The 27,035-nt window shown below is 45.4% G+C and overlaps 2 protein-coding genes across 6 annotated transcripts in view; one reads left to right on the top strand and one right to left on the bottom strand.

Moving 5' to 3' along the window:
- LOC111158865 (zinc finger protein 106) overlaps positions 1-10,730 on the top strand; it is a 66,898-nt gene extending 56,168 nt beyond the window's left edge. For all 3 annotated transcript variants that reach the window (XM_022521168.1, XM_022521178.1, XM_022521172.1), the window contains exons 16-22: positions 907-1,098; positions 1,554-1,616; positions 2,322-2,441; positions 2,956-3,027; positions 3,830-3,901; positions 6,241-6,387; positions 6,818-10,730. In XM_022521168.1, coding sequence (XP_022376876.1) covers positions 907-1,098; positions 1,554-1,616; positions 2,322-2,441; positions 2,956-3,027; positions 3,830-3,901; positions 6,241-6,387; positions 6,818-6,874 — 723 coding nt within the window. In that variant the 3' untranslated portion in view covers positions 6,875-10,730. The remainder of the gene's footprint in view (positions 1-906; positions 1,099-1,553; positions 1,617-2,321; positions 2,442-2,955; positions 3,028-3,829; positions 3,902-6,240; positions 6,388-6,817) is intronic.
- Positions 10,731-16,229: 5,499 nt separating this feature from the next.
- Positions 16,230-27,035, bottom strand: part of LOC111160918 (calpain 3) — a 48,619-nt gene continuing 37,813 nt past the window's right edge. Inside the window, exons 11-24 of one of the 3 annotated variants that reach the window (XM_022524305.1) lie at positions 26,827-26,996; positions 26,485-26,496; positions 25,585-25,793; positions 24,569-24,605; positions 22,702-22,719; positions 19,784-19,897; positions 18,758-18,835; positions 18,327-18,384; positions 18,168-18,232; positions 17,630-17,698; positions 17,459-17,537; positions 17,165-17,281; positions 16,824-16,882; positions 16,230-16,441 (exon numbers count right to left, since the gene is read on the bottom strand). In XM_022524305.1, the coding sequence (XP_022380013.1) occupies positions 16,415-16,441; positions 16,824-16,882; positions 17,165-17,281; positions 17,459-17,537; positions 17,630-17,698; positions 18,168-18,232; positions 18,327-18,384; positions 18,758-18,835; positions 19,784-19,897; positions 22,702-22,719; positions 24,569-24,605; positions 25,585-25,793; positions 26,485-26,496; positions 26,827-26,996 (1,112 nt within the window). In that variant the 3' untranslated portion in view covers positions 16,230-16,414. The remainder of the gene's footprint in view (positions 16,442-16,823; positions 16,883-17,164; positions 17,282-17,458; positions 17,538-17,629; positions 17,699-18,167; positions 18,233-18,326; positions 18,385-18,757; positions 18,836-19,783; positions 19,898-22,701; positions 22,720-24,568; positions 24,606-25,584; positions 25,794-26,484; positions 26,497-26,826; positions 26,997-27,035) is intronic. The other 2 variants (XM_022524313.1, XM_022524322.1) reach the window with 2 other exon arrangements.

Below are 27,035 nucleotides of genomic sequence, written 5' to 3'. Positions count from 1 at the left end.
TTTATTTATTTATTTATTTATTTATTTATTTATTTATTTATTTATTTATTTTTAAACTCTTTTTTTTAACATAATCTCCACCCAATCTCTACATAGGGCTTGAACTCATGACCCCAAGATCAAGAGTAGCATGCTCCACCTCCTGAGCCAGCCAGGCACACTCCCCACACCCAAAGATCCTTTTTAGAAGTTTTGGGGAAGTGGGAGACTTTAGGAATAAGACTGGTATGGAGATGAGGGAAGTAAGTCTAAGATCTGAGGTTAAGGAATGTTTGGGAATTCAGGATGTGACCATGCCACTGCGACTGATGTAAAAGTCTTCTGTGGGTCACTAAATGATGTCATGAGAGATGACAATGAACGAGAAATCAGAAGAAACTGAGAATAACAGAAAGGTAGAGAATGAGAGACTCTTACCAAAATTAGACCTCAGTAAGTAATTCTCAGTGGAGAAATTTGGAAATGTGACTAATTGATTGCAAAATTTTTGATGAGAAAAAAATCAGGGAAAGAGTTTTTGGGTCTAAGGCATGGAAGATATGTTAGAATATGAAAAAAAAAGTTGATCATTTGTTATCATTAATGTAAGGGAAGTGAGAGAAGGCATAAAAAGAGAATCAAGTACTAATTATGATCAGATACGTAGTTTAAAGTTAGAAATGTGTTTATAATGCAAGAGTTTGCTGTGCCCCCACTGGATTGGGGGAGGAGGGAGTCTTGGACACAAAGAGAGTTGGAATGAGAATGGCAGAGGTTGGGAAGTTAAAGACAGGGATGCAGTATGAGAACTTAAGTACAGGTAATAGAATTAGAGAGTTCGTATCAAGGTAGTGATTTGGGTTAGTTGATTTTGACATTTACCAGCTGGGTTTCCTTTACTTCATATAATGGTGGCTTATTTTTCAGAACAATAAACGACTTGAAATCTTCGAATGCCATGGCCCTCGGGCTGTTAGCTGTCTTGCCACAGCACAGGAAGGAGCCCGAAAGCTGCTCGTTGTTGGGTCTTATGACTGTACCATTAGTGTTCGTGATGCACGGAATGGACTCCTCCTCAGAACTCTGGAGGGCCACAGCAAAACCATTCTTTGCATGAAGGCAAGTACAGGGCAAGAGAAGAGGAGTGGGTTGTCTGGCACACATAGAAAGGTTTGAGTGGCATTTCCCTTGTTGGTCTAGTGCCTTGTTTAGAACACATCATCTTGAAAAGAGCAAGGAGATTACAGTGCTTGGGTCACTGTACTGTATTTTAATGTATTAACAGAGAGGTGTATTTTATTGTAGAATGTAGATATACTTCAAAGCCCTCTTGGCTATTTCACAATCATTCTGAGGAGGCAGCAAACCCAATAATACATTTTCGATTCATCCCAGTACCTGGTGGTAGAACAGAAGTTTCACTTTAGAAAATTTGAGGAACTTATTATTTTGTCCCTAGTTCATGCTCATCTCAAAGTAGGTTATAAATTAGAATTCAGCAGTGTGCTTTACAGGTTACAGAGAAAACTCAGACCCTTATACCAAATCTAACTCAATGAATTTTTTTCTTTAAGGTGGTGAATGACCTTGTGTTCAGTGGCTCCAGCGATCAGTCAGTCCACGCCCATAACATTCATGTAAGTTGTGTTGATGTAAAGAAATCTTTAATGGAATGATGGTGAAAGCTTGAAGGATTCCTCAGACCTCCTGCAGTTCAAATTAAAGCACTTTTTCCAGTGAAAAGCTTAATAACAGTCTGTACCTGCATGAGCTCTTGGAAGGTAGTGAGCAATCTGGAAATTCTGACCCGATCAACATTTTTAATGGGGGACAGATTCAAAGTTATGTAAGGTTTAGTTTGTTTCATTTGAACTTGAGATAAATTGAGCAGCTGAGGCTCCAAGAAAGTGGGTATTTTCTGTAGTTTAAAATAGAACAAATAAAAACAGCCAAGAGACTCTGCTCGGGTCCAGAGGCAGCTGTGGGAAGCTCAGTGCCTGGCTATAAACCTGGGGACAGTGCAGCCTCAGGGACTTGTCCAGGTGCAGTGGGATGAGAAAAATGGAAATACGTCAACATCTACAAAATACATGCAGATAGAGTTGTGGGCCTTCCCTTTCTGTGACACCAGCTTCTCTCCGTCAGGGTGCATTTTGTATATGTTGTATACCTGTATTGTGATAAATGCTTGTGTGAGTACTTGAGCTGTTAAAATTAGTTCAGCTCCCTTATTGTACAAGTAGCTTCGGAATTAGGTCTTACGGAATAATGGAACCAGAAATCTCAAAAGTCAGAAGGAATCTTGAAAATCAGTCTAGTGACTTGTCTCTTTTTGGATGCAGACTGGTGAGCTCGTGCGGATCTATAAAGGTCACAATCACGCAGTGACTGTGGTGAATATCCTAGGAAAAGTGATGGTGACTGCTTGCCTGGATAAATTTGTTCGTGTCTATGAATTACAGGTAGAATTTAGATCTACTCTTTTGCTTTAACAATTTGGGGAGAAGATCTGCCTGGGTTAGGTGTTAATTTTTTTTTTTTTAATATAGTAAGGTTGAGGGTGGGCCCAGAAATCTGCATTTTTCAGAAGACCTCTAGATAATGAAGTAGATGGTCCATGGACTACACTTTCAGAAAAATACTCCGAGGCTTGTGGTGAGGCTCAGGTCCATACCGGAGGGTTACAGGCTGCAGCGGTAGTCTCTAAAGCCTGCCTAGTGCTCCGTGTGCAGTTTCAGGTTGGGGACTTTGACACGACACAGAAATTAGTTCTCTCATTTTCAATGGCCAGCGCCTCCTCTGAGGACTTACTAGAAAGATAGTCAGATTACGTTTCTGTGAAAATGCTCCCGGTGCCTCACCATAGTGCCTCGGGTATGGTTTTAATCCTGCCAGAGGCCTCTGTGTTTAATATGCTTATTAAACACAGGGTATGAGTAACCTTAATTCTCTTTCTGTTTTGTTCCTCCACCTAAGTCCCATGATCGACTACAAGTTTATGGAGGACACAAAGACATGATTATGTGTATGACCATCCATAAAAGTATGGTGAGTATTATTAGCCATGTCACATATTGCTTTAGAATATGTTCACTAAAAACTACAAACTGATGATAATGTTCCTCTCTATCACTCCCAAAGATGATATCTGTTTCTGATACCCCTCGTTATTGAATCCTTTATCTTTTGGTGTAGTATCACTGAGAAGTAACCCAGTGACATTGTTGAATATTCTCTTTGCTATATTGATAAGTGAAAATAATTACAATAAAAATCTGATACCCCCATGAAAGAGAAAATAAGTTTAAGACCTGTCCCCTAAAAATTGAGTGGTGCTTTTTCCAGAGCCATTACGATCCAAACAGAACATTGGAATGGAGTCAGGAGACCTGGCCAGTATGGCGAAGCGAAAGCAGTCCTAAAAGTAGAAGCTAATTCACTCAACCCTGCTAAGCCTCGATTTATTTTATTTTTAAATTATGGGGTTGAGGCAGAGTGGATGTTTATCAGATTCTGAGCAGTAGCACCCCTTGTAGCGATGGAACGCAGCTGGCTCCTGTGTAATGCTTAGTGTAGCGTGCTGTGCTCAGGGGCCCGGGATCCGGGGGCCTCCAGCCCTGCACTGCTGCTCTCAGCTGGGCTCTCAGGAGTGGCTCCCTAAGAAGCGGAACTTCACAGTACCCGCGCTAGAACATACTTAGCCATGGTAGGACTCAGGGCTGGCTTTGGTTTTGGTTTGTGTTTTCTTACAGCCAGCACAAAGAGCTTTTGAAAACATATTTTGAGGATGTTTAGTTAATGATTTTTTTGTGTTTTGTATTGGTCTAATATGAGAAACCACTTTTTCCAGATTTATACTGGCTGTTACGATGGCAGTATTCAAGCTGTGAGGCTGAATCTGATGCAGAATTACCGTTGTTGGGTAAGGAGTGAAACTGTTCTCCTAGCGAGACTTAGGAGTTGCTTAATGCTAGGCTAATTTATAGATCTTCATTAGCATCAATTAAGCATTTTTATATTTGAGCATCAACTTTTTGCCTCCCACTGGAGGACAAGGAAGCTTATTTTTATTGTTTTATTTTTTATTTTTAAAAAAGATTTATTTATTTTAGAGGGAGGGGGAGAGAGAGAGAGAGCATGAGAGCGAGCATGAATGGGAGGGGGAGAGAGAGAGAGGGAGAGAGAACCAAGCAGACTCCACACTGAGCATGTAGCTTGACATGTGGCTTGATCTCACCACCCTGAGATCACAACCTGAGCCAAAACCATGAGTCGGATGCTTACCCAACTACGCCACCCAGATGCCCCAAGGAGACTTATTTTTTTAAAGCTATTCATAAAATGTTTCCATACTTCTTTCGTGAATAATCTAAGATTAGATATAAAGTATGTCTACATATTATCCCCTCAGAGGTCATCCCTCTGGTGACTTTTGCTTGTTTTATTATAAATCAGTACATTTTTACAAAAATATCAATTGTTACCGACGTACAGTTGACCCTTGAACAGTGTAGGGGCTTAGGGGTACCAAACCCTGTGCAGTTGAAAATCCACATATAACTTTTGACTCCCCAAAAACTTACCTGCTAAGAGCCTCCTCTTGATCAGAAGCCTTACCGATAACACATATTTTGTATGTTATATGTCCTATATACTGTTTCCTCACAATATGGTAAGCTAGAGGAAAGAAGATGTTACTAAGATCTAAGAAGTGGTGCCTGGCTTCTTGACATGTGATTTGATCGCAGGGTCATGAGTTTGAGTTCCATGTTGGGCCTGGAGCTTACTTAAATAAGTAAATAAAATCATAAGGGAATGAAGATACATTTATAGCACTGTACTATATTTACTGAAAAAAGTTCACATGTAAGTGGACCCGCGCATTTTGAGACCATGTTGTTCAAGGGCCAACTGTATGTGAAATAAAACGTGGAAGTGCTTATTTTTGTGACCTGCCCACTGTCCTATACTCATGTATTCATGGTTTGGTTTGCTTTTTGGTTTTCTCAGTGAAAGACACAAAATATAGTACAGCAGGATCTAGAATACAGAGGGTTAATTCACCTAGAGAAATGGAGAAAATACCATCTGGTTTTAAGGCTGGAGGGGATGGAATAGTGCTACAGGAAAAACTCAAATTTGCATTATTTTATAGAAATGAACCTGTTAGAATTGTAGGGTTTAAGACAGGCAAGCCTGGAGGGGAAGAAACCAAGACAAAGAGTCTTGATGCTTTCTGACTAACAAGTGAAATTGAGAATTGAGCCACATTTTTAGTAAAGTCGGAATTTAAAAAAAAAAAAAAAAAAAAGAGGGGCGCCTGGGTGGATCTGTTGGTTAAGCATCCAGCTCTTGGTTTCAGCTCAGGTCATGATGTCGGGGTCATGAGATTGAGCCCCAAGTTGGACACCATGCTCAGTGGGGAGTCGGCTTGAGATTGGTTCCCTCTGCTTCTCCTCTCTCCCTCTCTCCACTTGCATGCTAAATAAATAAATAAACGAATAAATAAATAAATAAAATCTTTAAAAAGAAAAAACAAAGATTGTTATTCAAGTGATAAAGATTCTCTGTAAAGTTAGGCTTCCAGGGTGTAGTTTTCTTTGTCAGACATATTTATTTTCAAGTTCACGAGTCAGCAGTTCTCAGAATTGTGAAACACAGCCCCTTCAGTATTATAGAGAACTCTTACCCTTTTTTTTTTTTTTTTAAGATTTTATTTATTTATGTAGAAAGCAAGCAGTGGGGGAGAGGTGAGGGTGGGGAGGAGAGAGAGAATCTCAAGCAGACTCCCGGCTGAGCATGGAGCCTGACTCAGGGCTCCATCTCACGATCCTGAAATTGTGACCTGAGCTGAAATCAAGAGTCAGATGCTTAACTGATTGAGCCACCCAGCAACCCCCTTTTATAATAAATGGACTAAGGAACTCATTTTATGATGGCAAGATAAAAAAATAAACGTGGCTTAAACTGAATTTTATGGTAACATGTCCATCAATATTTGCTAACCTTTTCCTCTAACAATGTGGCTATCTGGGTGCCTCACGTTCTCAGTAGAGCAAAGTGACTTTCCAGTCACCTCAGAATATTGGTGATTGATGTGGGTGCATCCAGCTTTGTTATATTTTCTAGCCAAGAATTAAGAATAAGGGGCTTGCTTTTTACTTCTGCAGTCCATACAGGATATAAGCGAGGACTGCTCTAATTGTGATTGCATGGTTCCTGTACTCTTTCCCCTTACCCTTTCATTCCCTTTCTCCCTAGTGGCACGGCTGCTCTCTGATATTTGGTGTTGTGGATCATTTGAAACAACATTTGCTCACTGACCATACAAATCCAAACTTTCAAACTCTGAAATGTCGCTGGAAGAACTGTGATGCTTTCTTCACTGCAAGGAAAGGATCCAAACAGGTGCATGAGTGGGACCAGAGGCCGACCTGGGGTCATTGGACTCCTCAGAGCAGGCAGACCTTTAGGCCTTATTAGAATGTTCAGAATTACAATAAATAGAGTTTAGGGATTTTCCTTTTTATTATTATTCAGAGATTTGGGGAATAGCTTAATGAGGTTTCAAATGATGAATTAGGTAGTCCTTTTGAGAGTTTTTGAGAAAGAGCCTTAAGAGAATGTTTTTAAATGTTTCAAATCTAATAACTGGACCTGGAGGATTATTACAATATTTTTGTGTGAGATAAGAACTCATCTTTAAGTGCACAGTTTCATATAAATCGCCTTCCATGTATGGAACTTAGAATGTACCCAGGAAGCTGTCCTTGGCTTGAATTTTCTCTTGTCTTACTACCAGCTTTTCTCTCACGGGCCCTTTTCCCTTTATTCCTAGGATGCTGCGGGACACATTGAACGACATGCTGAGGATGACAGCAAAATTGATTCGTGAAGTTTTTTGCCTCCCATGTTGGGAAGTTATTGTTTGAACTAATTTTACATTGGCCCTTCTCAGAGGCCACAGTCTTCCCTTTCCCAGAGAAGCAGGGAAGGAGAAAATGGTTACTAGCCAGGCTTACCACTAGTGTAAGTCTGGGCAGCTCTATGGGATGATAGATACACTTTAAGTTCTTACTGGAGGTTTGTCAGATTTAAACAGATTTTAAGGAACCACACTTCTCTGGGACAGCATGGAACATAGTAATCTGTGCTACTAGTATTCTCCAGATGTTGATTAAAGATACAGATCTTAATTCAATACCCAGTCTGACCCTAATCATATCTATTTTTTTTATTGCTTTTAGTTTGTGATTTTTAGTTTATGTTCTTAATGATGGTTTAAACCGTAGTCCAGCTTTTATGTACAAGTTTGTGCAAATGCTAGATTTTTAAGGTCACTTTTAATTTTTTTAGTTCTAATAACTGGGTATTTAAATTAGAAGCAACTAGTTTCCTTTCTTAACAATTATGTGCAGTGTGTTTCACTATTCTCTTGCCTTGTAGATGGACAGAGCTGGCTTTATATGCCAAAGGGACACACAGTAGATTTTCAACAGCTAGAGTGACTGCTCTGCTGATTATATTTTAGGAATTCAGCAAATCACATAATGACAGGTCCTCACTGACAGCATTTCCTATCAGACATCTATGCACATTTGGCTGGGAGTGCTCAGTTCAGGACAGTACACAGACCTAACATCTACCTTGCAATGTTGCTGTTAGGCCCCGGACGCACACAGTGTAGGTATTGTCAGGCTGTTTGAACTGGAGTGTAGCCTTTATTTCCCTTTCCAGTTTCTGACTCTTAGGCCTGTTGTGGGTGTGAAACCCCTTAGTTTGCTCCATTGCCAAACCCTCTCCGTTCCGCTTTCTGGCTGTGCCTAGACTTTTGGCAGCCATCACATACTTCCTCTAGGCTCCCAGAGTGCTTATCCCCCACCTGCAGCACCCAAGATGGGGGAGTTAAGATAAAGCATCTGCATACAGTCTTTAGGATCTCAAGCAGGCTTCTTAGAAACTGATTTCTGAAACTGGAGTCTTGCCTTCACCTCCCTTCTAGCTGGCAAAGAAGAGTAAAGTATGAGGAAGGTAAAGACTCTAATTTTCCTCTGAGAGCAGCCAAGTTAACACAGCCTAGTGAGACTGCTTTGTTTTTGGAATTTCTCTGGACTCTTGAGAGAAGCTGTAGAAGTGTTGCTTTCTAGCCTTTTGTTTCTGGATTCTCAAAACTATGAAAGAGTCTCTAGAGAGCTAGAAGGGAGAAGAGCCCAGTGCCACATATGAGACTTGGGGATGTGATGCATACTGTTTTCTGGGATTGCAGAGCACACAGGTTTCTCCAGCCCTGTTTGTGTGCACACATCTACTCACAGCTCTTCACCTGGGCTCTGGGGCTGGGGACTTCACCCAGCTTTATGGATGGATTTCAGGAGGGTATGATAGTGAATGCAAAACTAAGTATGTGTTCTTTTTTTCCAGGAAAGGCTCTAGCAGTTCTTACTGGAACCATAAACAAAGAACTAATCTAGGAGGTACTACCAAATAATGAATGGCCCCACAGACTATTTACTTCTATCCTTATGAACAGGAAAACTTTTTTTTTTTTTTTGACCACACTATTGATAGTTGCATGATACTTGAGAGAGAACAGAGTGAAGATTCTCTTGCATAAAATGTATCTGTGCTGTTTCTTTATGAGATTCAGAAGCTTTCTTACCTCTCCTCCCCATTTCTTATAAGGATGACCAGAGCAGTCAGGCTGTTGTGTGGGTTTGGGAAGGGTAATTTCCCAGGAAGGCGTATTGGAATTTATTACTAAACCTGGTGTTTTACTCGGGTCCGTAGTGAAGCTGCATTCCATGGTGACTGGGCAGTGTGCTATGAAAGTCTTGCACGCTCTGTTGCATGGGTTCCCTTCTGTTCTGCCCGAGGACATGTCTGAAAAGAGGAGAGTGGTGGAGCTTTGGTACAGCAGGAAGGGGTTATGTGAGGTGTTGGGCAGTTGTGGGGAAGGTATGAGCAGACTGATAGAATCAGTAACAACCGATTTGGGTTTAATTTTGGTAGAATTGTGCACAGTCTTTCTGCCTTTGTGTGTGCAGCTGTGACTGTTCCTTGTATGTGTGTGTGGGTATGGGCACCTATACTTGTAATACTTTTCCTCATTTCACAAACTTTTTTTTTTTTTTTTTTAAGCCATGGTAATACCGTCTTTCTTTCAAGAATTTGTAAAATTCTTTTACCCCCAGGTTGGTATGTTATCCTAAATGCGCGGTTCTAGCTGTCTATTTAGAAATAAAGGCACCATAAGCATCTTGGCTGCTTATGGTTGTGTTATTGCTTTTAAGAGTCTTGAAAGTTACGCAGAACTTAGTCTGCTTTCTGTCTTTTACAGTGTCTTAACTGAGTCTAGCCTTCCGTCGTCCCTTAGAGAGGAGCTGTGGCTCAGGTTTTTGTGTTGACTTGGTGTTTAGTACTTAATGAAGGAAAGGAAATGTTCCATGACCTGATAAAACCCACCTCGTTTCTTATAAGGGGTTGGAGGCCATTACGAGAATGTTATCCTTAGTTGCCTGTGCCTACTTCTAATGGCCGGAAGCCAAGAAAACCATAGTATCTGTCCTTTGATGTGCATATGATAGCGTTTTAATGACCGTTTACGGCAAACTATCAGTCACTTCGAGTTTTTTCCTAAAGTTTTTAATCAGGTTCAGAATGTGTTTTAACACACTCCTCTGCTGAGTGATAAAGCAGTTACACACATAAGAGCAAAGAATTATCTCCACCTGATGTTACTTGAATTTGAGGGAATGCCATTGCTACTACACTCCTGCTTTTGTGGGGGAAACTGTTTTCTTGCATCAGAAGTTAGCAGTTGAGTGTTTAGCTCCTGACCTACCTATAATGTATAGGCAATATCATTGCTGTTTAAGTGATCATTTGCCTAACAAAGGGGCTTTTTTGTTTTGGTTTTGGGGTAGATAATATAGTAGACACCTTTAGTGACTAGGTATGTGGATGGTGTGGTGGGAGTAGGTGTACAACACTTAGTGGAATGGCATGATATATTTTATGGAAGAGAATTCACTGGAGGGGAGATCACGGTCTATTGTGAAGTGGGATTTAAACAGCACATACCCTCTGGTTTGTGCAAACGACTGTAATTTGTATACGCTGACTTTCAAATTTTGTTTCTGCTGCCAAAAGGAGAGCTCCTAGAACTGTTACGAAGGCCATGCCTGCCACATTGGAAAAACTGTGATTTCATCCCTGCCCAAAATCATCATGATCTTCAGGATTTCAGAGTGACTGATAGGGTAGAAGCTATGGTGGAGGTGGTTTGGACTATACTGAGTTCCATGTGTAAGTGGATATGAAATCCTGGTGTAAACCAGACATAGTGCTTATTAGACAATAATCTCTAACCTCACCTCCAGGCCCCAAGTATATGGCCCTGCTGGGTCACATGGCAACTAAAGTTTCCTAGATTTGCTTTATAGTTGAAGGTAGTAGCCCAGTTAAATTGGTGGGGGAGGAAGTCAAGGAGGAAAGCTGTTGAAGAGCTTTTCTCCTGCTTAAAAGAAATATATGCCCTAGAGCTGTTCCAGTACCCTTGGTATCTGAATTTTTTTATATATTGAATATGGATTAGAAGAATGAAATCAGATGACATTTGACTGCGAAAATGTTTATAAGCAAATAGCTTAGCCTTCTTACATTTTGGTATAAAGCTGTGAACTTCATAACTTTGTAAAGCAAGATATAAAGCAAATTCAAGAGGAAAATAAAGTACTTTTACTAATTGTTTACTTTTGCTACCTTATCTGCATATTAATAGCCAACCCTTTTTTCTCCATGTTGTGATAGACAGCAAGAAGGAAATTGGGTGGAAGGCACAAGATGGCTATAGATATACCACACACCATGGTCTGAATAAGTTTGGCAAACAGCTACATTTAAGGATTTGTCCAAGGTCATAAGACTGTTAGTTAGTGAAGGAGCTAGGATTAAAACTACATCTTTGGGGTTCAGGATGGCTATGTAAGAAGATCTTGAATTCACCTCCTCCACAGAAAACAAATTTACAGCTATATAAGGAATAATTTTTCTCTGCAGATGACCTGGGAACTAGATAAACAGCACCTCTACAACAAAAGAGAAAAGAGATGCATTGAGACAGGTAGGAGAGGCAGAGACTCAGTCTCCCTCCGGATCCTACCTGAGGTACGATGACCCACTATCAGGAAGGGATCCCATAAATACAGAGCTTTTTATCGAAGAGTGAAGTGGATATGCCCGCACTTCAGGCGTCCGGACCCTTGTGTCTGGAACCAGAAAGACAAGCTCCCAAAACACATGGTTTTTAAAATCAACAAGGATTAAGTTCAGGGGAACCATATAACTGTAGAGAACAAAGAACCTGCTCGTAAAGGGCTCACACGCCCATCCACTCATCCTGAAATCCACTGCAAAAATAATCTGAAAAGTACCTAGACTACAACTGAGGGAGGGACCCATTTGCTAATCCTAATGTGGCTGTAGGACACTTCTCACTGCAGTGACTTTCTCTGGGAACGGAAGCACTGGCTGGTGCCTTTTTTGCAATCTCATTCTAACTAGCTGGTAACAGAGCTGGTGGGCACCATGTTTGGGGCCCTCCCTTTAGCCTGCCACCACTGGTAAGCATCCTTCTTGTCCCGCTGAACCTATGCAAGCAGCCACACGACAACTGGGCCAAGTAAGTATATTGCATCTGGGCTGGGCATGTTCCATGTCCACCCTCCCCCCTTTGCAACAGTCTTGCCACAACCAGATGGACTCAATAGATAGGTACAGAACATTCCATTCAAGCGGCAGAATACATATTCTTATCAAGTGCACGTAGAACAATTTCCAGCATAGATGAGCTGGGCCGCAAAACAAGTTTCAATAAATTCAATATTGAAGTTATATCAAGCATCTTCTCCAACTACAATGGTATGAACCTAGAAATCAGTTATAATAAGAAAACAGGAAAAACCACAAAAATAAGGAGATTAAACAACATGCCACTGAACAGTCAATAAGTCATTGAAGAAATCAAAGGAGATATAAAAAAAAATACCTAGAGACAAATGAGAACAGAAATATGAGATACCAAATCTATGGGATACTGCACAGGCCTACCTCAAGAAAAGATAAAAATCTCAACATAGTCTAATGTTATAGCTAAAATAACTAAAAAAAAAAAGAAGAAGAAGAAACAGGTCCCTGGATGGCTCAGTTGGTTAAGCGGTGAACTCTACAGATTTTAGCTCAGGTCATGGTTTCAGGGTTGTGAGATTGAGCCCCAAGTCAGGCTCTATGCTGGGTGTAGAGCCTGCTTAAGATTCCCTCCCTTTCCTCTTTCTCTGCTCATGTGCACGCTCGCTCTTAAAAAAAAAAAAAAAAAAGAAGGAATGAAGCCCAAAAAGTAGAAGGAAGAAAACAAATATATAAAAAATAGAGACTACCAAGATAGGAGAAAGATAAATGACTAAGAGCTCCTTCTTTGATAAGATAAAACTGACAAACCTTGAGCTAGACTCACCAAGAAAAAAAGAGGACTCAAAATCAGAAATGAAAGAGGAGACATGATACCGATACCACAGAAATATGGAGAATCGTAAGAGACTACTATGAACAATTACACACCAACAAATTCGGTGACCTGGGAAAGAAATTTCTAGAAAAACCTACCAATGCTGAATCAAGAGGAAATAGAAAATCTGAACAGACCAATTGCTCCTAAGGGAACTCAATCAATAATCAAAAACCTCCCAACAAACAAAAGCCCAGGACCAGACAGCTTCACTGGTGAGTTCTCCCAGACATTCAAGGAAGAATTAATACCAGTTCTTAGCAAATTCTTCCCAAAACACGGAAGAGGAGGGAACATTCCCAAATTCATTTTACAAGCCCATCATGACCCTAATACCAAAACCAGACAAGGATGACACTAGAAAATTATAAGCCAATATTCCTGATGAATATACATTCAAAAATCCTCAACAAAATACTAGCAAGTCAAATTAAACAATGCATGAAAAGGGTCATACCCTGTGGTCACATGGGATTTACTCCACTGATACAAGGATGGTTCAACATTTGTAAATAAATTTAACTACATTAACAAAAAGAACGATAAAAACATGTTCATCTCCATAAATGGAGAAAACGTTTTTGACATAATTCAACACCCATTTATGATAAAAAATCTCAAAAGTGATGGGTACAGAGGGAACATACCTCAACATAATAAGCCATATATGACAAGCCCACAGCTAACAACATAGTCAATGGGGAAAAGCTGCAAGCTTTTTCTCTAAGATCAGGAATGAGACAAGGATGCCCACTTTCACCACTTATTCAACATAGGTATTAGAAGTCCTAACCAAAGCAATTGGCAAGAAAAATATATAAAAGTCACCCAGATTGGAAAGGAAGAAGTAAAACTGTCACTATTTGCAGATGATATGATATATATATAAAAAGCCCCAAAGACCCCACAAAAAAACTTAGAATAAAAAGAATTCAGTAAAGTTTCAGGATACAAAATCAATATATAAAAATATGTTGCACTGCTAAACACTGATAATGAACTATCAAAAAGAAATCCAGAAAACAATCCCATTTACAACTGTATCATGAAGAATAAAGTGCCCAAGAATAAATATAACCAAGGAGGTAAAAAACGCATACACTGGAAACTATAAAACTAATGAAAGAAATTGAAGACACAAATAAATGGAAAGATATTCAATGCTCATGGATTGGAAGATTAATATTGTTACGATGCCCGTATTACCCAAAGTGATCTACAGATTTCAGTGCAATCCCTGTCAAAACCCCAATGACATATTTCACAGAAATAGAACAGACAATCCTGAAATTTTTGTAGAAGCACAAGAAAGCCCCAAACCCCAAAGCAATCTTAACAAAGAAGAGCCAAGCTGGTTACTCCCTGATTTCAAACTGTTCTACAAAGCTATAGGTATCAAAACAGAATGATACTGGCACAAAAACACACCCAGGTCAATGGAACAGAACTGGGAACCCAGAAATAAACCTACACTTAGATGGACAATTAATTTCTGGCAAAGAAACAAAGAACATACAATGAGAAGGGACACTCAGATACACAGTGTTGGGAAAACTGATCAGCCACATGCAAAAGAATGAAACTAGACCATTATCTTATGCCAAACATAAAAATTTACTCGAAATGGATTAAAGGCTTGAATGTGAGACCTGAAACCATAAAGTTCCTAGGAGAAAACATAGGTGGTAAGCTCCATGACATCAGTCTTCACATTGTTTTTGTGATCTAACTCCAAAGGCAACAGAAACAAAAGCAAAAATAAGTAGGACCCGATAAGTTAAAGGGTTTCTGCACAGCAAAGGAAACCATCATCAAAACGAAAAGCCTGGATGGCTCAGTGGGTTAAAGCCTCTGCCTTTGGTTCAGGTCATGATCCCAGGATCCTGGGATGGAGCCCTGCATCGGGCTCTCTGCTCAGTAGGGAGCCTGCTTCCCACCCCGCCCCTCTCTGCCTGCCTCTCTGCCTACTTGTGATCTCTATCAAATAAATAAATAAAATCTTTAAAAAAAAAAAGAAAAGAAAAGGTAACCTACTAAAATGGCAGAACACAATCGGAAACAATACATCTGATAAGGGGTTCATATCTAAAATATATGAAGAACTCACACAACAACAACAACAAAACCTATTAAAAAATGGAGAGAAATAGACATTTCTCCAAAGAAGACATTCAGATGGCCAGGAGGCATGTGAAAAGATATTCAACATCATTAATTATTAGGGAAATGTGAATGAAAACCGCAGTGAGTTATCACCTCACATCTGTCAGAATGGCTATTATCAAAAAGATAAGAAGTAGCAAGTGTCAGTAAGGATGTCGAGGAAAGGGGACTGTCAGACACTGGTGGGCTAGAAGTCGGCACAGCCACTATGGAGAACAGTATGGAGATTGCTCAAAAAATAAGAATGACCATGTGATCCAGCTGTGGAACTACAGAGTATTTATTTGAAGGATACCAAAACACTAATTTGAAAAGATATATACGCCCCATGTTCACTGCAGCATTCTTTGCAATAACCAAAATATGGAAATAACCGAAGTGCCCATCAGTGGAGCCATGAATAAAGAACCTATGGCGTATATGTATGGCATACTGCTGAGCCATAAAAAAAGAATAAAATCTTGCTATTGGCAACAGCACAGCTGTACCTTGAGGGTATTAAGCAAAGTGAAATAACTCAGAAGGACAAAGACAAATTCTGTATGGTTTTGCTCCTACGTGGAATCTAAAACAAAACTCAAGATACAGGAAACCCATCTGTGGTTACCAGAGGGGGAGGGGTTTGGAGGGCAGAGGGTGTGTGGGTGATAGGCACGAAAGGGGGTCGCCGGTAGGGTGATGGATAGTATGCAGACTTTCGGGTGATTATAGTGTATACAGATGTCAAATCACAGTGTCGTATACCTGACACTCCTCAGAGACAAAACCCACGCATACATCTCTGTTCCATTACACTCAGGTGACTGGCCCCTCCGGTGACAGGGCAACCCATTTATTCTTGATACTCTATACACAACACCCTTTCCTTTCCTTGTTGATCTTGAGAAGTGCTGGAGTGATTCCCATGTTTAAGAAATACCAATTGACACGGTTACCAGGGGGTCCAGGTTCTGTTTGTGTGTGCATAGGTGTCTTTTGTTGTCTTCTGAAACTTGGGCTCTCTGCCTGACAGTGTGACTGTAACACTGGAAGCTACTCTGCCCTGCTCTGGCTGATACTCTGAATGTGAGAAGACAAAACACAACTGAACCAGCCATACACATGCCTTTATTTAGATCAACTCTTTTTTCAGAATGCAACCGTACTTATGGGTCAGACAGCCCAAAGTACCCAGCCCTCTTCCACTGAGCTTGTTTATGCTGGGGCAGGCCCCTCCTGAAACAACGAGACAGAACCAAGTGCTAGTTGGGTTACTGTCCCGTGGGTGGGAGAACTTGAAGGCAATGGAGGAGGCTAGCACAGGAAGCGTGGAGGGCCACTGCCGGATGCTTCTGTGAACAACCTAGGGCAAGCTAAGGAGAGCATTTGCTTCACAGCTGAGGCCACTCAGATCCTGAGCAAACCTCTCAGCTGGGCTCCCATGAGCTGAGACAGACAGACACTTGGCTCCATGTATGTGGCGAAGGGACAAAATTGTGCTCTCTCATTCCTTAACTGAAGGGTCAATGTGGTTGTGACAGATGGACAGATGCCCTGAGGCCGAGTGGGGAGCGAAGTAGAGGATTAATAAGACCGATGAGGCACATGGAGGCTTGCTGGGGGCAGGGCAGGGCACAGCTACTGTGTCCTTTGAGGTAAGTGGCTCTAGATATATTGGATGAAATGGCAATCCTGAGTGATCTGTATGGCCTTGGACGAGGCCAGCTCGGTTCAGGCATACATGGTGAGCTGCAGCCACTGAAAGAGTTAAGTCCCAAGATCAGAGTGCAACCAAGGAAAGCGAGCCCAACCCTAAGGGTCTGATGGGGGAGGCGGGAAAGGGACAGTCCCAGCATGCCCAGTCCCGGGAAGATTTTCTAAGAAGCGGTTTAGGGCCTGCTCCCCTTTCTCTACTAGGAAGGTGTGTTTTCCAGCAAAAAAGCCCTTTAGAATCTGAGACCCCTTTGGAGTCTTCCCCCCCGGTACCCATTCCCTATGAGCTTGCCTTTCTGTTCCTTTCCTAGCCCATCCCTCCCCCAGCATTTGGAAGTGAAGAGCACACAGGCCCCAGTCGGCCTCACTGGCTTCCCACCTGGAATTTTAAGGACAGGGTAAATCGACTGCTTCTTTTATGCTTTACCTCTAGAACGTTGAGTTTGATGATACCATCTCCATCCTTGTCAAATGCATTAAAAGCTCCTGTGGGAAGAACGCACAGGCCAGAAGCGAGTTACAGACTCACTTCCCCTCCACTGTTGTGACTTTTCTTCAAAGGACCGTGTACTAAGTGGTGTCCTTTGGCACAAAACCGTGCCAGGCAGGGTATCCACAATCCCCCTCCCTTCACCAGCCCGTCTGAGCTTAAAGCAGGCCTATGCCTTTGTTCAGCTTGGAGAGAGGAGACTGGAAGGTGGTCAGGCCGAGATTCCTACCGCTGCAGCCGTCCGGCCCCAGAGCACGAAAGGGCGGCCCCCCACTTACTGAACATGCCCTCCAGCCTGACGAAGCAGCAGATGAAGCTGTCGAAGTCGATGTTCATGTGCTTGTCTGCATAGCGCATGGTAATGATGTCATAGAGCTGGCTGTTGAGGTGGAAGCCTGTGGAGGGTGGGGTGGGGGAGGAGGAAGTAGTCTGAGTCCTTGCCTGCATTCTGTCCTGTTCCCTACCTCACAGCCACCCTGTGTCACCAAGAAACACTCCTTCTTCCCCCCACCAATCCTCTGGTTCCACCAGCCCTTGTCCCTGCCCCCACCAGCCACTGCTTTCCCCAGCACCTGCATCATTGACTGCGTTTCGCATCTCGTAGCTGTTGATGGTGCCGGAATGGTCTGTGTCGTAGTGTTTGAAAATTTTCTGGCAATTGAAAATTTATGGACAGAGGTCACACAATAAAACACTGAATTAGCCCCCCGCTCCTTCACTCCCATGCTTCCTTCTCTTCTCACCTGCCAGGCTTTAATCTTCTTCCAGAGGTGATGGAACTCTTGCAAGTTCAGCCTCCCAGAGCCGTCTGTCTGGAGGAAGGAGGTCAGGGCTACAGGGCACACATAGCGAGATCCCCCTGAACCAGGAGGAGGGGTCCCTGCGACTTCCTCACAGGAAGGCTCTGCCCCAGGTAGCCTCCCATTGCCCTGTCCTGGTATTTAACCCTCCCTTCCTCACCTCTGCAGTCAGAGTTCGTGTCTGCTCTAAAACCCAGGGGACCAGTCTCCTCAGGAGCATTTTGGCTTGGGCCAGGCCTTCGGCAGAAACCCAGGCCTGAGGTGAGGGCAGAATTTAGGGGCTGGATACAAACCAATGCCCTGCCCAACTGTGCCTTGTCCAACAGCCCCCTTCAGACCAGTAGCCTAGGACCTCAGGTCCTCCCTTAGGCATGGATTTGGGCCTTTCTGACCGGGCACCCCCCCCATTGCCTTGGCCCCCATGGCTGCACAGGGGCTGATGACAGAGAAGCGTGGTGGGGAAGGGCGGCCGGAAGGATACATCCATGAGAGCAATCATGCTACGGCAGGACTCCAGCGTGAACCCTTGTGTCTTCAGGTCCTTATCTGGGAGGTAGGGAGAAGAGTGAGGAGCTTTCTTCAGGTAACTGGACGTCCCACTCCTGCCTGCCCGCCTCCACATACAGTGTGAGCCACTCACGTTTGTTCACCACTGTGTTAAGGATATTCTTGAGCTCATCTGCACAGACCTCCATGTCCTGAGGAGGAAGGGAGTAGAGAATAACCGTTCTAGAGGACAGCTCCTGATGGAGCACGTGGTTTGCAAAACAAGAGCCAGCTGTCCGTGTGTGTAAGGTCTCTGTCACTGCCACGCTGTCATGGGTAGCAGGGACTTTTCCAAGGAAGAAACGGCGCCCTCCGCATCCAGACTGCACTGGGCAGCTCAGGGTAGGAAGGCCTCCGAGCCACCCCAGTGGATGGTGGTCTCGGACCTGGCTGGTGGACTTCTGTGCTACCCATACACAGCCCCTGCTTCCACCAAAAGCCAAACGACCCCTCCTGAGCAATGGTGAGATAACCGGTCATTTGAGCAGTTAGTCGAGGAGAGGAGTCAGGGCCGGTGGTACTCACCTCGCCTGCTATCTGCCTGAAAATGTTCCGGAATTGCAGCTGCTCCTCACTCTCTTGGTCAGTGTTATCAGGCCGGGGCTGTGGAAGCATAAAGGAAAACTGGTTTCCAGTGATCCGGGAGATGGGCAGACCCATGAAGGGCCGAAGGAGCCAGGGTGCCTACCTAGCCCTAGGTGGCCGCAGGAGCTGGGTACAGCACAAAGGCTTTTCTCCCTGAGCCGAGCCTAGTGAGCTGGAGTGAGACTCCTCTAGGCCCCAGTGACCCTTTCTTCCAGACATGCTAGCCAGAGAGGTTACAGCAGCCATGCAGACGAGTGGACAGCCCCCCGTGTCCCTCTCTCCCACCCCCACCAGCTAGAGCCTCCCCACCATTTTCAGCTTGACCTTCTCAACCAGATAAGTCCCAGAAGGACAGAGGGGACCAGACCATCTGGGTACCTCCAGCCACCTGCGTCATCAGGGTGAAGTCCTCAGAGGACCCCTATTCCACTGCAGGGACACTCAGCATCGAGGACGTGGCCGGGGCTTTGTCTGTGGGCTTTGGTCCCTTAGCCTCACTTCCACTAAGCTTTAGATGCCCTTCTCTCCCCACTTCAATAGAATACCCTTCCCAGGGCTCTGCAGGCCTCCATTTCTGAGGTCCACCCCCTTTTCTGCCACTGTCCTCTATCCTTTCACTGTCAAGAGCTCAAGGATACCAGGAAACAGGCGTTGCTCTGTCCTGGGCCCTCTCAAGCTGGTTGCATCTCAGGCTTTGGCTCCTGTTTCCTTCACTGTCCGGGCTGGGGGCTCTAGCGGGCAGACTCAGCCTGTCCCTCCCAGGCCAGGGACTGGCTTGGCGTGGTTGCCAACCCCCAAGACATTAACCTAAGCATCACCCCAAATTTTAGGAAAACTTGATGCGAGGAAAGGTCAGTGGGATACATCTAAACCTCCAGATGTTATAGGGACACCCCCCAGAGCCCCTCCAATCCAGAGGACCCCAGTGTGTACTGGCCACCCCATTCATGCCACATGCTCAAAAACCTGTGGGGATTTCTCTTGCTTATCAGGGCTCGTTTTGTCTTTGCCCTCCTCTGATTCCTGGTCCACACCCAGTTCCTTGTTGCTGTTTGCTCTGTCCGAAACGAAGATGATGGGCTGGAGAGAAGAGGGAAGTGGGGAAGGGGCAGGAAGGAAGCAGGGATTACAGGCTGAGCGGGCACATGGACACAGCCCCCCTCCTGGAGCAGCTTTGTCCAGTGAAGAGAAGAGCAGAGTTGGGAGCTCTTGAACCTCAGTCCAAGCTCCATCCCTGCCACTAGCAAGCTGTCTGGGACTTGGGGAAAGACGCTACGTGTCTCGGACCTCAGTTCCTTAGCTCCTGATGGTGGGAGCTCTGAGGGGTAAACAAGGTTGTTAGCACACGTGAAAGTGCTAAGAATGCTCGAAGCAGCGTGATCTAGTGCAGTGATTTTCAAATATTTTGTAGGCTTTTTTTTTTTTTGAAATGGAAATACTGTTCAAATCAAATTTCCCCAGAAGCCCAGTGTCTATGAAGTCATTAAAAACCAGCTGGTCTGCTCGATGAAGAGGGTAGAGCTTTTTTCCCTCGGCACACCCACGTCATCCATGGCAGCTGGGGGGCACTTCCAAGGAACCTCTAGCACTCCGCAGAGGACAGACTGAACAGAGGGCTCGGATTAGTGGCATGGCCAGTGGGGGAGAGGTCGGAACACTGAGCTGGAAGTCCAGCCTTGCCCTCCTACACAAGAATATCCTCTCTGGCTTCAGGTTACTCATCCATACGTATGGATGACAAAACCTGCTTGAACTTTGCCATAGGGCTCTTGGGGGAAAGGGGCAGGATATACCGATTATAAAATTGTACCACGAAACATTTAAGATGCTGCACAAATATAAGGGATATTTTCGAGACATGCTCATGCAAGTGAAGAGGACACAAGAAGAGTAGAGAGCAGCTGCCATGCTATGCAGATCCTGGCTGGAGACATACGCCCCACAGGGGGAGCCAGAAGAAGGCTAAGCCGACCGAGCTTATGGGGGCAGTGCAGAAGGCAATGGGAAAACCAGAGTCTCTGACCAGTTTCTGAATCCCCATCCGCCTTTCCATGCTATGCATCTAGAACAGCACCCATGGGCAGACCTGTGGAAATAAGCTTCCAGAACTTTGGTTCCCAGCAGGCCCCAAAGCCCCTGTCTTGCCCTGCCTTTCAAGCCAAAGGTCTTGCACAAGCAACTGATGCTTGCAGGGATCCTAGAGCAAGCATGGGTCACAGATGGAGGGGGAATGTATGCCTGTGGACATGGGGTGGCCATGGGCCACCTTTGCTAAGACACACATCTCTGGGCCCAAGTGTGGGTCTGGATAACACAGGCCTTGGCATGTAAGGAGCCTGAACCAGATTGGTGAGAGCAAGAAACTTGGGTCTGGAGCAGACAGACATGGCTTCCAATTTCCCCACTCATTAGCTGTGTGTCCTTGGGCAAATTTCTTCACTTCTGTGAATATGTGTAAAATAGCTATAGAAAGGGAATGATGATAGCAGCTACCTTATAGATTCTGTTGTAACAGAAAGCAATGCATGTTTTACCCCCAGCACAGTGCCAAATCTCTGTTAGGTGCTTGATTAACATCAGCTCTGGTCTGTACCAGCATTAGTACTCAGAGGACCTCAATGTTGAATCCTTCCAGGAACCACCATAAACACTAACACTGAACCCTGTCCGATGGCCTGTGGTTACTACCTCATGGGCTTGTGGATGCCCAAAGGTCAGTCATTTCTGGATGGCACTCAGAGTTGTCAACCCAAAATTCAGAAAGGGTTAGCCATCACGGTAGACCCTGGAGACCATGGGAAGGTTATGGGGTAAATGGAGCAGGGATGTAGGAGGGAGTTTGAATTGCTCGACAACTATAATCTTGAATTCTAAAACCACACAAGGAAAACAGTGCCCCTGGTCCCAGATGACAGCTTTGCTCTGAGGTCCCTGAGCTACTCTTAGCACACATAGTCACCATCAGCAATGGTGTCCTTACAGCAGAGTGCTTATAACCAGGATACTTAGGAGGAGATCTTAGAGGTCCTGGTGACTCTACCACAGACTCCCAAGATCCCAAGAGGGGAAGCTGTCCAGGTAGCTCTCATTCCTCATTAAACCAGCCTCTGGGATTATGAGGGTGAAGATCTCTTCCCTCTACCCCACTGCTGCCTGGACAGAGCATGCAGAGTCCGTTGGTTCCCATGGCTTAGAGGAGCCTGCGCTTGGAATGGGAGGTCACTTGTCTAGAAGGGGACTTAGAACAAGAGCTTCCCCTGGAACAAGAGTGCCAGCAGTGACTTAGCCTCTCTGGGTATCCTCTTCCACCCCAACCCCAGCAGGCCAAGAAAATAGGAGGAGTAGGGAGCAGGCAGAGGAAAGGAAGGAGGGAGAAGGAGCAGTCCCATCTACAGAGCAGGCGGCTGGCATCCCAAGATCGTCTCCATGGAAACCCTCTCACACCTATCTCACTGTACCATGAGAAACCACCGTTGCCATTCCCCCCAAGAATCAAGTCTTGCTTAGCAGAGCTAAACCCACTTCTGAGAAAGAAGTGGTGCTCCTTTTGGCTTTTGCAAGAGGCCTATTTTCTTTGGCTGGCCATCCTCTCCCTCCCTCATAGGAGAGGTCGGCCTGGTGGTGCCCAGAGGACTCTGGGGCCAGATGGCCTGGCTCCCAGTGCTGGCTCTGCAACCTGGGACAAGTCAGTTCATCTGTCTGTATCTTGGCTTCCTCTGAAAGTGGGAATAACAGTACCAATCTCACAGGGTCATTGTGGGGATTGAGTATACCCATGTGAAGCAACCGAAAGAATGCCTGACACAGGGGCCCAGGAAGGCAGGTTCACACACACGCATGCACAAACACACTCCGTGTCTACCCACTCACCCTGTTACACCCACCTTGGTTTTTTTCTTTTTCTGCATAAGGAAAGGAAACAATAAATGCCGAATAAGTGAAAGTCAAGTTTCTAGAAAACCCAGTGCCTTTTGGCTTCCCTGTGACTTGGTCCTCAGCTTGGGGTGAGGTTCCGGGGACCAGAAATCTGGGCTACATAGAGCCAAAAGAGGCCTGGGAGTCGAAGGGAGGTGAGAAGTGTCTGGGTCCAGAGCCTGGCAGCTGCTCCAACAGCCACTCTGCTTTTATAGCCCATTCCTACCCTGGACACCGCCAAGGAAAGGGGTCTTTTGGCTAATGTTTTGTATTTTTAATTGAAGTTAGTTACTAAAACACCAAAAGAAGTGGCTTACCTAAATTGGCCTAAAAATGAATGTTGTCTGATTTACAGAGTTTGGGTTTTGTTTTGTTTTGTTTTGTTTTGTTTTTTTCTGTTGTTGTTGTTGCAAATATTTAACATAGAGACTTAATATGGAAATCTAGGTTTGGGGCTTTAAAAAATAAATAAAACTAGAAGGTGTGGCAGGCTTCATGTGCTGGTTACCTCTATGGCAAAAATCTGGGGAGCTGAGAGCTGCTGTTGTCTGCACCTTCCAGATGCCGCGGTCACCACCACTCCCATTGTCCCTCCAACACTGAAGCTTAAGAATCAGTTGAGAACTACAGGCAAATATGCCTGTGTGGGGACATCCAAACCCCCACCTTCCTGCCCTAGTCAGGTGGCACGCCAGCTCCCATACACTCCTGAGTTTGAAATTCCTGGTAAATACACTACTCGGATGACTAGTGTTTTAAAAGATAAGAATAGGGCGCCAGGGTGGCTCAGTGGGTCAAGTGTCTGCCTTTGGCTTAGGTTGTGATCTTGGGGTCCTGCGGATTAGAATCATGAGTGTGACTCCCCAGAAGACAGTTTGGTGGAACATTTGCTGTCCCCTTATTGGCCCAAGTCACACAGAGCACAAACCAGGGCCCAAAGGCCCAAGGCCGGCACAAGACTCCTTAATACAAGGAGACAGGACATATGCCAACTCTATGCTTGAAACTCTGGGATTCCTAACCCTGGGAGCAGGTCTCCGTGTGGCGACCAGGGAAAGAGCCTGAGTCTGGGCTCCAAACACCTGGATGTCAGTTCCAGCCCTGCCGCCTGTGAGCTTTGGGAACCCAAGGGAGCCATTTAACACCGAGCCTCTCCTTCCTTACTTTAATGCCAGCGATAATAATAACCTTACTATATCTCAGAAATCTTGCAAGGGTCAAGCGAGGTAACGCATGAGAGAAGGACCTCATAAGATACAAGGCATGTGACTAATAACAATCGTGTGGGAGCCCGTGCTATGCCAGACACTGCAAATGTATGATCTCACTGATTCCCACTTCACAGAAGCCTTGCAAGGCACCTCTGTTATCTCTATTTTACAAAGTAGGGAACTGAGGGGTTACATAACTTGTCCCAATCACCTAGCTGATAGGTGGAGGACCCAGCTTTTGACTCTGACTCCAGAGCTGGTGTGTATTTTCTGTATCTGAGATGGGCCCTTATAATCCAAGCCAACTGCTGCTGCCCTTGTTGTCCCTTCCCATGGATGGCCTTGACCCCTCCCTCTGGAGGCTCAAATAGCTTCTCCCCTCCAGGACCCTCTTCTGTGCTTCCTAGCCCCTGGGCAGACTGCATGGCCCCAGCACCGCGAGGTCTGTTACTCTAGTCACGACAAACAGAAATTGCAGGAATATGGACGAATTGCTCTGCATGCCCCAGATGCCCATCTTCCTCTGCCAATACCACCTCTCCCCTCCACCACCCATCTGTCCCCTGCCTGGATCGGGGAATATGACCCTCGGGGCCTTTTCACACATCAGAACCAAAGCACTCACCACTGGCCGGTCCACAGAGATGGTGTTTTCAACTTCCCTGTGAGAAACACAAACGGGAGGGATTGTCAGTGTCCCCAGGAGTGGGCAGGAAGCACAGAGAGGATTTGCTCAGGACACTCAGCTTCTCAGAGCCAAGTCGGGACTGACCTCAAAGGAAGCCCAGGGACTAATGTCTCCCACCATGGGGACCAACCCTGTGTCGGCACTATCCCCAGCAGCCAAGGGCACACACATGGGTTCTTGTTGGCTTTGCCCAGAGCGTCCCAAAGTCAAGCCCAGCTACCTACTCATGCCCTGTGTTTCTTTTGGGGCAGAGTTCAGAGGATTTGGGCTTTATGAACTCATCTGCAGTGACCAAAAATGCAGGATATGGCCATGCTGGCTTCCCCAGGCCACCTTACCTAAGAGCTCCATCACCCCCAATGCCTCCTATCCCTGTTCCCTACTCTCTTTCTTTCTTCTTCTTCTTTTTTTAATTTTAAATATTTTATTTATTTATTTGACAGAGAGAGACACAGCGAGAGAGGGAACATAAGAAGGGAGAGGGAGAAGCAGGCATCCTGCTGAGCAGGGAGCCCAATGCAGGAACCTGGGATCATGACCTGAGCCCAAGGGAGACGCTTAATGACTGAGCCACCCAAGCATCCCTCTCTTTCTTTCTTCTTATCACTTATCTCCCTCTAACACATATATGTATGTGTTTCCCCAGGCCTCGTTGTCTCCTCTTAGAATGTTAAGCTCCATGAGGGCAGGGATTTCTTTGTTCAATTCACTGCCCTATCCTCAGTGCCTAGAAGAAAAGTGCCTGCAACACAGTAGGTGCTCAATAAATACCTGTGGGATGACAGACTGAATGGAGATGTGGCCAGTGGCTCAGGAACAGAGAAAGAGCGGTCTCCTGGTCAGCATATCCCAGGACTCCTAGAGGGGACCGGTCCAGCCACCCCATGTCTCCAATCTCTGAAATGGGCTGCATGGGCTTTTAGGGACAGGTGGCACAAAGGAGGCTGACTCACTCTGAGAGGTTCCTCTTTTCGGAGAAGACCCGGAGGATGAATTCTCCCTCCTGGTGGGGCTCATAGGTGGAGGGCACGATGACGTACTCGCTGGGAGGCAGGCGGAAGCGCTCGGACACCTCTCGCATGTTGATGTAGGTCTTGCTCCTGGCCTTGGAGGCATTGTACAGGAAGAAATCCTTCTGCAGGTGCTGCTTGTTCCCGTGCATCTGACGGAGAGAAGAGCCAAGGGATGGAGCTCCTTGAGAAGGATGCCCTGTCCTGCTCACAGTCCCCCTCCAGGGGTCTCTTCCCAGCTCTGGTCACCCAGTTCACAGTCATGATTAAGGCCTCAAATAGCTCCACATCCCTGGAGCTCCCTACCCCATTTCCTCCTCCTTTTCTGTTGTGATTCGGAAGTGAAGGTCAAGTCTATCATTCCACCACTTACCAGAACTGCTGCTGGTCAGCTCCAAATCACCTCCAGGCTGGGGAGGGACCCCAAGGAGGCAGGAGGAGCCTTGGCTGGGGTCTGAGGGAGGCGATTCCTCCATCCCAAAGAGGGCAGTCACCTTAGAATGTGTCCGTGTGACGGTGTATTAATTGTAAGTGCGAATGTGTATGAGTATGAGCAAGTGTGTGTGTGTGTGTGCGCACGCGCACGTGTGTGTGAGATGTGAATGTAAATGTCTGAAAGCACGTGTGTGACGGTCTCTGGTGGGAGAGAGGGGCACATCGTGACAGTGACAGTCGGGAGATCACCCGGATGCACCCTCTCTGGAGTTCGTGACACAGGCAAGACACTCCCCTATCATAGTCCTGCCCTCAAACCCCACCAGGAAGCTTCCTGATGTGCCACGGATGGACACAGGACCCCCGAGCAACGCTGTGCACAACTGCTGGCTGCTGCCGCTTCTATACCTCTTTGGGGACCTTGAGGAAAAACAGAAAAAGAAGCTGCTCAGATTCTGTGGATTTCACATCTGCACAGGGATGAAATGCACGTGGGAAGGGAATGCCAGCCACTGTGGAATGCATGCAGAAGCCTGATTTCCCACCACCGATCCGGCCAGCCCCAGCCCCACTCCACTCCTCCATCCTGGGTTTTTTCTTCCTGTGACAAATATCTAGGAGATTCTGACACAAGTGGGCCTGATACCAGGAGTTCTGGGAGGGGACACTGAGTACTGGGGAGGTCCCCAAACCCTCTGCTCGGAGGAATGTATGTGTGTCTGGGGCGGAAGCCAGTCAGGAACTGCACACCTCGTAGATGGCAAAGCCAATAGTGAAGAGGTTGGCCCCCAGCTTCCGGTCCTTCCGCCGGTTCTTCTGCATCAGGGCCACCAGGAAGCTGCAGATCACCTCTGAGTCGTCGGGGTCATCATCCTCCTCCAGGAGCTTCAGACGGTACTGCGGGTTGGTCCAGAAGGTGTCTGTGCCCCCCAGGAAGGAAATGTACATTCAGATGTGCC

The sequence above is a fragment of the Enhydra lutris genome, unplaced genomic scaffold (assembly GCF_002288905.1).
Source record: "Enhydra lutris kenyoni isolate GAN:26980312 unplaced genomic scaffold, ASM228890v2 scaffoldscaffold4, whole genome shotgun sequence".
Lineage (NCBI taxonomy): Eukaryota > Metazoa > Chordata > Mammalia > Carnivora > Mustelidae > Enhydra > Enhydra lutris.
The sequence above is the reverse complement of the archived record's forward strand: the minus strand, read 5'-3'. Positions and strand labels throughout refer to the sequence as shown.